Source organism: Dendrobates tinctorius, unplaced genomic scaffold, assembly GCF_039654945.1.
Source record: "Dendrobates tinctorius isolate UK_male_01 unplaced genomic scaffold, ASM3965494v1 ptg000103l, whole genome shotgun sequence".
In the NCBI taxonomy this organism is placed as follows: Eukaryota; Metazoa; Chordata; class Amphibia; order Anura; family Dendrobatidae; genus Dendrobates; species Dendrobates tinctorius.
Genome location: NW_027361771.1, coordinates 33,496,183 through 33,510,248, shown reverse-complemented (window position 1 = coordinate 33,510,248; position 14,066 = coordinate 33,496,183). Strand labels below are relative to the sequence as shown.

The following is a 14,066-nucleotide window of genomic DNA, read 5'->3' as shown; positions in this document are numbered from 1 at the left end:
ACGCACAGCAGTCACACGCTAGACGCAGGATTAGAGATGGGCAGACCTCTGTATATTCGACACATCCAAATATAGAACTGCCTAGGTAAATGGCAACTTCCAATAAATGATCAAATTACAGAAAAGGAGAGAAGCTATGTGCCATAAAATTAATTTTTATTGAAACATGAAATATAACAACAGTATTTGCAGGGACAAAATGTGCAAAATGAGCCACACACTGGTGGTAAGGCTCTGTTAGTAAATCACAAGGAAAAAGCCACATTCAAAATGAGTCATTTAGAGGCCAAAGATCATAACAGATAAAAGTAGTTCAAGATTAATTTCCAGTGACCGATTAAAAAAAGGCCTAAAAACTATACCCGAAATGAAATCCAAGATTGATTGACATAGCAAATTCCAAAAAATATGTATGAAGAGTGGAATATAATATGTGTCCTAATATGCTGGCACAAAACTGACACTTATTATAATTAAAGGCAAGGTTCTATTTCAAGTGTTTCTTTCTGTTAATGATGATGATTATGGCTTACAGCCAATGAAAACCCAAAAGTCATTATCTCAGTAAATTAGCATAATTAACCAAAAAACATCTGCAAAGGCTTCCTAAAAGCATTTATTAAGGTCCTTTAGTCTGTTTCAGTAGGCTCCACAATCATGGGGAAGACTGCTGACTTGGCAGATATCCAGAAGGAAAACACAGAATTTTCCCTCAATCTTTGTCATACTACATGGACATGTTCAAATCTCCCTATGCAATGAGAAAAGAGATCATTCATAAAGTTTTGAAATTCTTTTGGTGTTAGCCAGTAGATAGAAGAATATTCAGAATTGAGAGTCCTTAGTGGTTGATACCTTTTAATGGCTAACTGAAAAGATGGTAACACATTGCAAGCTTTCCAGACTACTCAGGTCTCTTCATCAGGCTAGACTAAGGGTCCCGTTACACTAAACGACGCACCAGCGATCCCGACAACGATGCGACCTGGTCAGGATCGCTGGTGCATCGCTACATGATCGCTGGTGAGCTCTCAAACAGGCAGACTCACCAGCGATCACGACCAGCGTGATATCCAAGGTAAATAGCGGGTAACTAAGCGCGCTCTGGCTTAGTTACCCGCTGTGTACGCTGGATACCAGCGTGCTCGCGCTGGGAGCTGGTATCCAGGGTAAACAGCGGGTAACTAAGCGCACGGTGCTTAGTTACCTGCTATTTACCTTGGATACCACGCTGGTCCTGATCGCTGGTCTCCCGATCAAAAAATAACCCACGATCAAAAAATGGCCCAGGACATTCCTGCACGATCAGCAATACTCGGTGGGGGGGCCGGTCGCTGATGCGTGCCACACACAGCGAGATCGCTGGCGCGATCGCTGATGTGTCACAAAATCGGTGACGCATCAGCGGTCTCGCTAGCGGTCTCACTTAGTGTGAAGTACCCCTAATACAACATCTGAAGAATCACATATTTATACACAAAACAGCAATAGATAAGACAAGTGATGTGAAGCAGAATTGTAATTATCGGAAAGGGAGAGGGACTCTATTATCTATAGCCAAGCCATCAGATACAATCGTATATGTTCCAACCCCACGGATAGAGACAAACACCTTGGTGGCCTCAGAAAGACCTTTTTGAATCAGGGCTACCATCCAAGAACAATTGAAAACCAAATTACAAGAGCCATCAGAATATCAAGGAATCACCTGCTATATTACAAAGCTAAAGATGAAAATAACCGGGTGCCTCTAGTGGTCACCTACAACCCAAATCTGGAGGTGCTAAGGGGAGCTGCATGGAAAGTACAACCTTTACTACAAAAAGATGCCTGATTACAATCCATTTTTCCAGACCCCCCACTGCTGTGCTTTAGGCAGCCCCCAAATTTAAGAAGCATCATTGTCAGAAGCTCCCTGTCCTCTCCAACAGCTCAGGAACCATTCCTTGCAACCAGAAAAAATATAAAACCTGTCCATATATAATGACCACGGACAAGATAAAGATCCCAAACTCACATCAGGACTACAAGATCCCAGGTACTTTCAGCTGCATCACATCTAATGTGGTGTACTTAATTATTTGTACTAAATGTCCAACTGGGGGTCTGTATGTGGGGGAGACAGGGCAAAAGCTTAGAACAAGGATGAATGCTCATCATCACATAGTAAGAGAAAAACGAATGGATCTACCTGTGGCAAAACATTTTTGTATGCCTGATCACAACACCATGGATATGAAATTACTGGTATTGAAAAGTAACTTCACATCTCAGAGAGACAGAAGAGTCTGAGTGTACAAATTTATGACAACTTTTGACACTCTCAGTGCTGGAATGAATGTGTCACATGGATCTATGTCTTTTTACATCAGTTAAGGAATTTGCTCTTCAGACCTTCTGGGGTCATCACAACACAGAACCAGACAGACGCAATCAGCGGGCAATAAAACCTTCACACTCCTTATCTATGAACTGGTCCAATATTTATGTTTCTCCCTCTCCCATAATGATAGTTCTGCTTCACATCATTTGTCTTATCTATTGCATTTTTTCTGTGCTGTGTTGTGTATAAATTTGTGACTCTTCAGATTTTGTATTAGTCAATGCCTGATGAAGAGACCTGAGTAGTCTGGAAAGCTTGCAATGTATTACCATCTTTTCAGTTAGCCATTAATAGGTATCAACCACTGAGGACTCTCAATTCTGAATATTCTTCTTTGGTGCATTGGATAACCCAAATGGCATGACATGATTTTCGAATAAACCTTCGGACGTAAAAAATGCCATTTTCCACTCATCATCTTTCTTGATGTGTATCATATTTTAAGTCCCTCTAAGGTTAAGTTTAGAAAACCACAGTGAGGTAAAAATAAACACGTCCCTTAGACCAAAAATGGGAAAACAAAATGGTATATCACAGTCCATACATCTGCAGGCATCTGCCTGCTCAGTACAATTCAGCATCCAAAGATTCAGCTTTCCCCAACAGGACACATAGCGTTGGAGCTCCACTGTCCAGGCCTACCGAACCCTGAATGCCTCTGGAGGCCAGCTACTTAAGCCCAGACCACGCCCTGAGGTGGAGATAAGGTGGAACAACCTCCCATCCACTCCATGGTTGTCCACAGAAACCCAGCCCTTAAACAAAATGTCTGATTAACCCCTCTCAACAGTGTGCTGGAGCAAAACGTCTGGGTTTTAAATCACTCAAGTCAGTAGCCTCAGCGAAACATAGCTCCCCTCCAGCACTTTGCCAGTGACTTTGTCACATTATATTATCTTTTATTACCTTTTATTATTTTCCTCCTTCCTTTGACACTACAAGAGAGATAAGATGTAATTTTCCTATTTTCCCCTTTATCTACTATTCTTCCTTGTGTGATTATCAATATTGTGGCCATATCTAATGTCATTCTTTATTTGCAGCACATCGGCAGCGCTGGATTTTGACAGCTCGCAGCCCCTCCTACAGTATCACACTCCCTGTGCGTTCCTTCGCGCACCACTTCCGGTCCAGCCGACAGTAAGTGACATCACTGCTCAGCACAATCTTACGGCCTCCGATACCCAGATGTTAGAAATATCCCCATTTTGCACACGCTGACCCCGGAAATTGTGCACATCTCTTGTCTACTTATAACCTACGGCAAGTCAGCCACTCTAGCGCAACTCTCCTGGCCATCACATCCCTTTACTACATAGCGCTATCTTACAGTGTTCCTGGTGCAATTTGGTAAGTTCCCCTTTGTGCTCCTGTCTCTGCCTGTTTCACCTTGTCTAAGGGTATGTTTCCACGTTCAGTATTTGCTGCGGATTGGACGCTGCGTACAGCCACAGCGTCCAGATGTTACAGCATAGTGGAGGGGATTTTATGAAATCCGGTCTCCACTATGCGTACAAAGACGCAGGTGGCAGACCTGTGTATACGCACATGCGGCGCGTCTCCGCAAGATAAATATCACAGTCTAATGTATAGGATGAGGTGATTCCGCATGTGTTCAGTGAACACATGCGGAATCATCACACATACAAAAGGGGGCAGCACTTTGGGCAGAGCTGCATCCAAAGCACTGCCAATACGCCACATGGAGACATACCATATTTGTCTCTTATCAATTTTCAGTACCCTTTTTAATGCATAGATCTCTCATCTGGCTTCTCATTTAATACTGCTCTTATTCTAAACTTATCCTATAGCTCCCTCTTGTGGTCCCATTTCAGTACTACCCTACAGCTAACATGGTATTAAGTCAGGGATTGTCCTGTTGATTTAACACTAAAATGCGTCTCAGAAGTTCCTTATGCATCTTAATAGACCATTTGGTCATTCTCTAAAAAAGAAAACAAAAGATTTTTCAGAACGTATTATGTATACTAATTTTGTTCTTATGTGCCTTTCTTATATTTCAACTTGCAATAGAGTTTTACCACTATCGTGTATGTGTACATATATGAATTTTCTTGGAGCACATGTTCAAATTTGTAATTTTGGCTTTTTTCTTTTCCTATTTTTGTTCATTATATTGTTCTAAGTCTGAAGAAGGCCTTGTTGACCGAAACGTCACTTTTTCATATTGGATTGCGACTCCTATTAAAACCACAATTTCTTGCCATTTCAAGAGTGCTGGATGTTTTTCTTATTCAGCGAGTGGTATCCTATCCAGGCACCGCGTCTTCATACAGAGTGATGTATACTTCAGTTGTATATTCATATAAGGACATAGTGTGAATAGGGAGCACAGAATGGAGATGGAGAGGGGGCAGTGTGAAATGGGGGCACAGCATGGAGAGAGGCTAGCTTGGTGGGGGCGACAGGGTGGAGATATAGAGCGTGTAAGGGAAAAAAGTGGAGAGGGGACATCAATGGTATAAGCCGTGGCTCATAGGAGTGGATGGTGTGGTGGGTGGTTATAGCTAATAGTGAACGGTGTGGTGATTGTAGCCCATAAAAGCAGACAGTGTGAGGGCCATATATCTTAGGATTCTTATTTAGGGCATAGTATGGACAGATATTTTTATGCAGATGGCATTATATTGACACTTATTTTTAAAGACAATGTGTCGGGATGTGCTGGAGAAGATGCAAGTCTGCTGAGACAAGCTGTGGATGTGAAAAGTCAATCTGGCATTTAAACAAGAAGTAGATGAAAAGAGACTTCTATCAGACAATGTCACCTATATGGTACCTGGATGTACAGTGCTTTACAAAAGTATTTCACCCCTCTTGGCATTTTTCCTGTTTTGCTACCTCACAACCTGGAATACCACTAGTTTGAAGGGTTTGAATCAGTTCATGTTCATTCTTTTTATTGTGAAGCAAACAACAAATAAGACAAAATTACTGAAAACTTCAGTGTAAATAACTATTCACCCTCCTAAAGTCAGTACTTTGTAAAGCCTCCATGTGTAGCAATTGCAGCTGCAAGGCGTTTTGGATAAGTCTCGGAGCTTTCCACTGGGATTTTTTCCCATTCCGCAAAGCAAACTGCTCCAGCTCCTTCAAGTTAGATGGTTTCCTCTGGCAAACAGCAATATTCAACTTTGACAACAGATTCTTAATTGGATTAAGGTCCGAGCTTTGGCTAGGCCACTCCAAAACATTTACACGTTTCCGCTTAAACCACTTGAGCGTTTCTGTAGCAGTATACTTTGTGTCATTGTCTTGTTGGAAGGTGAACCTCCATCTCAGTCTCAAATCACTGACAAACAGGTTCTGCTCTAGAATATCCCTGTATTTCGCACCATCCATCTTCACACTATTTCACGGTCCCTGCTGCTGAAATACATTTTCACAGCATGCTGTTGCCGTCTCCATGTTTCACTATGGGGATGGTGCTCTTGGGGTGATGAGCCGTGTTGGTTTGGCGCCAGACATGTTTACCTTGGCGGCCAAAAAGTTAAATTTTCGTCTCATCTGACCACAGTATCTTCCTCCACACAATTTCACAGACTCCCACGTCTTTTAGCAAACTCAAAGGAGCCTTACAATTCACTTCCATAAAGACCACCTCTATGGCTTATTGTGGACGCATGGTCAGATACTCCAGTATCTGCTTGGGAACTCTGCAGCTCCTTCAGGATTACTTTTTGTTTCTTTTTGCTGCCTCTCTGATTAATGCCCTCCTTGCCTGGGCTGAGAGTTGTGGTAGGTGGTCCTGTTTGGTGAGTGGTGCCTCTTGCGTAATGGTGTTGCAGCCTCTGTGGCCTTTCAGAAATGTGTGTATGTACTAACAGACCATGTGACACTTAAGATTACACACCAGTGGACTTCCTGTCACAAAGCGTAATTGGTTGGACCAGAAAATTCTTAGGGGTTTCTGTTAGGCGTCGGATTTCTGCGTTTACTCCGCAGGGATCCAGACCCTCACATTCTGCAGTCTCCTGCTCTTTATCTACTGCAGAGGAGATTGCCTTGCAGCAAATCTCTCCTGAAGCTAAGTCCTTCTGTCCTCCTACTGAGCATGCTCATGGGACAATCTCCCATTGGAGAACGGGAGTCATGTGCTCTGGTCCCGCTCCAGTTCTCATTGGTCCATCTCAGAGATCTGGAAGCGTGCAGAAGGTCCCGGCTGCTATAAAAGGCGCTCATGGCTGTTCCACCATGCGCTAATATAGACTTGCTTGCTGCTGTGTGTATGAAGACGGATGTATGATTCTGGTGAATGACTCATTATGAAACCCCTTCCCTCTGATATTACGCATGTGGTCAGGGACTGAGTTAGAATCAGCGCCAGCGCTCCTCTGCTGTAACATCCACAGCTGCTAGCATCCGACATTGCACTTGCATCATAGCATTGTCGTTTAGTGGCAGTGTCCTACGCCGCGCTGCAGTAGCAGCTCTCCTTGGCGTCCGCAGCTGCGACGCCGCACACACGGTAGGTCTAGACGGACGTAGTGCCGCCATCTTGGGCTACTCCTGTGACCGTATACCGTGTGTGTATTTATACTGAGTACTGTGTCCTCAACAGGCTCAGTCTGTGTATTTGTGTTTATTTGGAATCTCGGTGACTTAACTGAGATTGCTCTGCGCACCTGGGTGACGTTTAACCCTGTGCGCATTTCCGCCATATTGCTCCTGCCACCACTTAGCAGCGGTTATATCATCTACTGCACGGTGGACCCCGAGCGGCGAACGCACTTTATTAGTTTTATTTAGTGCGTTCCACCGTTACTAACAGTTTCAAAGCAAAAGGGGTGAATGGATGTGCGCATGCCAATATTTAGTTTTTTGATCCCATAAATTTAATTTTAGTTTTCTCACTTCACCAACTTAGAATTACTGCTGATGCATCACACCAGATTACAAAAATATTAACACACAGACTGTAATGTAACAAAATAGGTAAAAAGCTAGGGGTATGAATAATTTTGCATGCCACTGTAAATGTTGATGATACAGACTCCATATCATCAGCACCGTGGTTCCTGTATGATCCGCAGTCTGATGGTGACTGGTAACAACACCTCCCAGTATTTCCGTAACTGCAAGTCGTAGATTCATGCAATACAGTGGTATATGGGACTGACTTGGCATTACAAGTGATCACTGTGGTAAGCTTCATGCTGTATTCATGTACTGATGGTGGTTCTGGTGTTGTATTCACATACTGATGGTGGTTCTGGTGACACATTCATGAACTGATGGTGATTCTGGTACCATATTTCAGTTCTGGTGACATTTATGCAGAACCACCATCAGTTTTGTTGCAAGTTGTATTTATTGTATGGCGAAAGCAAAAACCATCAGACAAATGCATCTATAATGGGGGTCTGTATAGTTTCCATTAGGGTATTCATCAAATGCTGGACATCATAACTGAAATCAAACGCACCCTATTATAGTTATTAGTTTCCATGACTATCATTGGGCCTGACATTTAATATATAGGATGTCAGGAATAACTATCGCTTTTTGTCTCTGGTATTTATTTTACAACGCCATTAATTCCACAGACCCACGCAAACATGGAGAAAACAGGCAAACTACTTGCAGATGTTGCTCTTGGTGAGATTTGAACCCAGGACTCCAATGCTGCACTGTTGTGTAAATGGTCTCACTCTGTTAAGTCACATCCATAAAGTGAACCACTTTTTAATTTGCTGGTATTTTCTGGTACAAAAGGCAATAATTATAATAAAAGTGGTCATCAGTGCTGGTTACTTAACCCATTGTAAAAGGGGGGTTAGTATCTGAACAATTACTTTGCTTGGAACAGGTATGTGTGTGTAGGGGGAGAATAAGGAGTTTGCCATTGGCTTAATTCAACTACGAAAAGAAACCCAAAAAACTAGTGTCCAATATTGAGGAAAAAAAATAAGTATTTTATTCACAAAATTGATTACATATAAAATGGCAGGAATACGAATACCAAAATGGAAAAGGGCAAAACTAGGAATCCATGTGGCACCAATATATTGCACATAAAAAATTATTACAAAATGCAGCCATATGTGATCATAAGATAAATAAATATCAAAGTTGAATATATAGACAAAAGTTGATAAAATCTCCAATTAATCAACTGATAAAGTGCCAGAGTGCAAACCACTAATCAATATTAAAATACGTAATAAAGTGACAGATGCTAGTTAAATAGATCCTGGCTAAATATATTAGCATATAAGGTGCAAAAAAGGGGGTAATTGAACAGTGTATAAAATGTGTATAGACTCATATACTATAGGCCTAATGACTGAGAAAATATCAAAAATAAATAAAGTGCCAATAGAGAATATCAATAGACTGAGATCTATATAATTTGATCCGTTCACTGTAAAGATAGGGCTTAAATAAGTCAAAGCAGGATATAACAAATTCCAAAGTGGCAAATGCAAAGGGTTAATTAAATGGTACAATACATATGCTACAGGCCCACTGGCTGCTTTAATTAAAGCCTCCATACATAGCGCTATATCAAAAAGGTATCCAAATTCATAACTAGAAAAGAGCCCTGATCAATACCTGGTGCCCAAGATACAGGATTCCTGGAATGCGCCCGACCCCGACGCGCGTTACATTTTATACACTGTTGAATTACCCCCTTTTTTGCACCTTATATGCTAATATATTTAGCCAGGATCTATTTAACTAGCATCTGTCACTTTATTGCCTATTTTAATATTGATTAGTAGTTTGCACTCTGGCACTTTATCAGTTGATTAATTGGACATTTTATCAACTTTTGTCTATATATTCAACTTTGATAATTATTTATCTTATGATCACATATGGCTGCATTTTGTAATAATTTTTTATGTGCAATATATTGGTGCCACATGGATTCCTAGTTTCGCCCTTTTCCATTTTGGTATTTGTATTCCCGCCATTATTTTGTGAAAATACTTATTTTTTCCTCAATATTGGACACTAGTTTTTTGGATTTCTTTTTGTAGTTGTTTTGTACTATTCCAATTTGTTCTTCAATTCTGACTTTGTCCATTTGTGCACATTATCATATTATACTACAAATATTTCAAATCATATAAGATGTATACTTAGAAATAACATGCACAGTTGCGTTAAATTTTGCTGCATTGGCTTAATTTGCCTAGGGCACCAAAATACCTTTTCCAGGCCCTGCTCGTATATAGGCCATACTTTTGCAAACCTTGCGGTCCCACACAAAACTAAAAAGTAAAACTTCATGCTGCACCAAAAATATGTTACCAATGGATGAGCATATAAAGTCAAAATTTAATACATCTTTGGCAATGAAAGAGTTAAAAGATAAATTATTTAGCACAGGATTAAATTTTACAATAATCACATGAAACCACCGTAAAGATAACCACGAGTAATGATGCTAGCTGCTCCACAATCAGAGAAAGGGAAATAAAGTGTGACACCATGCCTACTGAATACTGAATTTATTTTACGATGCACCACTTGTATTACAAAGTTTGGGCTTCATAGAGCTCTTCGTTCTGGATAACTGAATGGTGTCACTACCAGAGAAGGATGGTAAGTGACTCGTATGAACTCTCTGATGTTTAAGGAGGATTTGTTTACCAGTAAAACCTCTCCCACATTCAGAACATCTGAATGGCTTCTCCCCTGTGTGAATTCTCTTATGTTTTACAAGGTGAGGTTTCTGGCTGAAACATTTCCCACAGTCAGAACAAGAATAGGGCTTCTCCCCAGTGTGAGTTCGCTGATGTTTTGTAAAATGGGTCTTTTGAGTAAACCGTTTCCCACACTCAGAACATTGAAATGGCTTCTCCCCTGTGTGAATCCGCTGATGTTTTACAAGATCTGATTTCACAGCAAAGAATTTCCAGCATTCAGAACATGGAAATGGTTTCTCCCCCGTGTGAATTCGCTGATGCCTTGCAAGACCTGACTTCAGTGCAAAATATTTCCCACACTCAGAACAGGAAAAACTCTTCAGTCTCAAGTGATTCTTCTGATGGTTCAACAGAACTAAACTGTCTGAAAAACCCTCGCCACAATCAGAACAATGAAAAGATGTTTCGGCCATGTGACTTAACGGATACTGGATCATACTAGACAAATTTCCATCTGTATGGAGTGTTTGATGTTGAACAAGGGTTGTTTTTTGAGAGAAATAAATCCCACATTGAGAGCACAAGAACTTCTTCTCATTCCTGTGAGTTCTCCTGTGAGTGAGAAGCTTGGACTTTGTTATAAAACATTTCTCACATTCGGAACAGAAATATAGTTCCCTCCCACTCTGCTCTGAGTCACAAAAATCAACATATGGCTGGTCTGAAAACGATTCCACATGTTTGGAGAAATCAGATGACAGGTCTGTCCTTAGTTGGTAGAGCTGGGACATTACTGAAGCAATGCGGTATTCTCCAGCGGAGTCTGGTATGATGTCCTTCTCTTCTCTTACAGATTCTAGGTAAAAAGATACACAAAAACTCATGTTAATTGAAAAAAGAAAATATACATTTACAGCAGTACAAGAAGTGCACTCTTTAAAATAGGTCATATATAACATTGCTAAGTAGCAAGACTAAGCTTTTTATATCATATTATTACAAAATCACACATAAAATTATTGTAGGAAAAGAAAGGAATGAGCCAAAAATAAAAATAACAATTTATTCATACATTAGTAAAAATTTACAAGACAAGGAAATTTCCAAAAACTGCCATAATCAAATAGTTACACCTAGAAAAATTGTCATGCAATCCTCTAACAACTGATTGTATATATGTTAATTGTTGTAAGTGTATCTAAAAAATTATTTGCAGAATAGCATCAAATACCATGACATGTGTAAGAATAACAATTAACAATGTGCAAATCTGCAAAATACGTATGCAAAAAAGGCACAATAAATATAAGCAGTTATTCATAAAAAGTAGCGCAACATACTGTATGTGCATGCAAAAATAATAAAGTATCAAAATGTCACAAAACAAAATTCCATAGGAGATAATAAATAAATAATATGCTTAGTGCACAAAAACTATCTCTGATTACATTATATGCAAGAATGATATGGGCAGTTTGTTGTAAATAACGCAATAAATATGTATACAAAAACACAACACATGTGTATACAAAAAGTGCAGGGTATCAGAGTGCAGCATGTCAGAGTACCAAAAGACAAATAGTTAAATTGGAGACAATAAATACATAAATAATATGCTCAGTGCCCAGTAAAAGTATCTCCAATTTCACTATATATTGTCATACAATGAAATCACTTCATATAAATATGTATAATTTAACTGGCATTAAATATCTCTGAACAAGGCAACCCCACATTCTAAATAATCCTGACAATGTACAGTATGTAATAGTACAAAGTTGCATGTTGCAAATATCAAACTTACATGAATGCCCACAACACAGGTGCTCTATGATCCTTGGCTACCCCGACAGCGCTGTTTCGCCGTATGGCTTCCTCAATGAGGGGCAAACTCATATCATGCATCATATACAGCTACCTCCATCTATATAACTGACTGATGAATGGAGTACCATATATACTCGTGTACAAGCTGAGTTTTTCAGCACATTTTTGTGGCAATTTCTAAAGCATCTGTTGCTAAGCCGGTGGCTCCGATATCCACTTGCACTTGGATTTTTTCATCCTTGCAGCTGTGGATCTGGATGATATGCGGGATAGCCTTAAATTGATTGTCCTACCACACCAAAACTCGTGCAGATTTTTGGTTGCCTTGAACTTGAGGAGGGGCTGAGTGCAATCTAGTCCTGCCGGATGGCGGTCTCCCTGTGTGGAAATTTTTGTATCTGCCTATGTGCATGACACATTGCCTTAACTGTGGTGTTGGCCTAGTTTTCTTAAATGCCCCTAATCTCTCTTCTAAAGAGAAATGTTTTGTTGTGTGGATATTGTTTGGGTTTGTGTGTGGGGGTTTCAATATGGAACAGATGCTCCCTAGGGGGCCCCGGTTCCAGTTATATTATGCAGGCATAGTCAACTTAGATAATTTGGATATTGTGGTAAACAATTACATAAATATGATATGGCTCAAAACGTGACGCTATTGGCCTGGAACGCAAGAGGGTTGGGGAACGCCAATAAAAGGTATGCAATTTTTTCATCCCTCCATAAATATCACCCAGCTATTGTTTGCTTGACAGAAACACATTTAGTCAGGGACAATCTCCAGACACTAAAGCCCCCGTTACACACTGCGATATCGCTAGCAATATCGCTGTAAAGTCACCGATTTTGTGACGTTGCAGCGATATTGCTAGCGATATCGCTGCATGTGATACTTACCTCCGACCGGCTCCTCCGCTGCTCATCGTTGGTCGCGAGAGAACGTCCTGGACAATTCCTCATCGGCCACTTCCTGCTGCATTTACTGTGGCGCCGAAGAGCAGCGCGTGGATGCTGGCGGGAGGACACCAGGATCGCCACGTCTGACAGGTAAGTAGCGATCCCTGACCGCTGCTATGTCGCTGGTGAGATCTGCCTGTGTGGCAGCTCACTAGCGACCACCTAGCGATGCACCAGCGATCCATATCGTTGTCGGGATCGCTGGTGCATCGCTAAGTGTAACGGTTCCCTTAGAAACCCCTGGGTGGGCGTGTCATTCCACTCTGTGTATTCCACACATGCTCGAGGGGTTAGCATTCTAATTCATCGCTCCATCCAGTTTGTGTGTGACAGATCTTCTATTGATGCAGATGGAAGATATGTTTGTCTGGTCTGCTCTGTTTATGGTATTCATATGATATTGGTTGCCCTGTACATCCCACCCCCCTACTCTGGTGAAGTTCTTAGGAAAATATCTCTTTTTATTAGCAAAAACCCTCCTGCCACAGTCCTAATGTTGTGGAACTGCTGTGAGCTCATCTGTTCATTCATCTTTTGTGTCCGAGGATCTCCCTCTTCTGGTGAAGGAAGGTAGTGAGGCTGATTACCAAACACCTGATCAAGTGGATGGTGACTGGGTAACGGGAACTTCTGACTGGATATAAGGCAGTCGACGCCCTGAGTCACTGGTGATTTCTCTGCTGGATTCTTGGAGACCAGTCTGATTCCTGCTTCCCAAAGATAAGCTTTTGCTCTGCTATTGAACTTATTAGTTTTGGTTTTATTTACCTTGTTTTTTGGAGTTCAGCCATCCCCGGCCGGGGGTGTGCTGGATTCTTTTTCCTTGATCAGTGTTCTCTTTTGCTCTGCTTCCAGAATATTCTGAGTGCTGATATAGGGTTTGAAGTCTAGTGACTTCAGGGTCCTTTTTGCTTATCAGTTGTGTTGGTAATATTTTTTAGCAGGGTTTTCTCGGATTGCAGACAGCAGCTTTTCTATCCTGTCCTTTTTAGTTAGCTTGGGCCCCATCGTTTGCGCAACCTATCTTTCTATCTGTGTTAGTGTTTTCATCTTGCTTCACCGTCATTATATGTTGGGGGCTGCCTATTGCTTTGGGGTCTGCTCTGGGGCAGTCAGTTTTTCCTTTTTCTCTCTTTAGGCTTATGTAGATCTCCGGCTGTGACGAGGTGTCTAGGATCACCGTAGGAACACTCCACAGCTACTGCTAGTTGTGTGATAGGATTAGGGGTCTGCAATCCGCTAGTTTCCAACCTCTCTGTTTTTCTGGGCTGAGCTTGTGT

At 41.1% G+C, this 14,066-nt stretch overlaps 1 protein-coding gene across 2 annotated transcripts in view; it reads right to left on the bottom strand.

Moving 5' to 3' along the window:
* Positions 1-9,852: 9,852 nt before the first annotated feature.
* The window catches only part of LOC141100194 (uncharacterized), a 65,789-nt gene continuing 61,575 nt past the window's right edge, over positions 9,853-14,066 (bottom strand). For both annotated transcript variants that reach the window (XM_073588515.1, XM_073588516.1), the window contains exon 7: positions 9,853-10,861. In XM_073588515.1, coding sequence (XP_073444616.1) covers positions 9,873-10,861 — 989 coding nt within the window. In that variant the 3' untranslated portion in view covers positions 9,853-9,872. The remainder of the gene's footprint in view (positions 10,862-14,066) is intronic.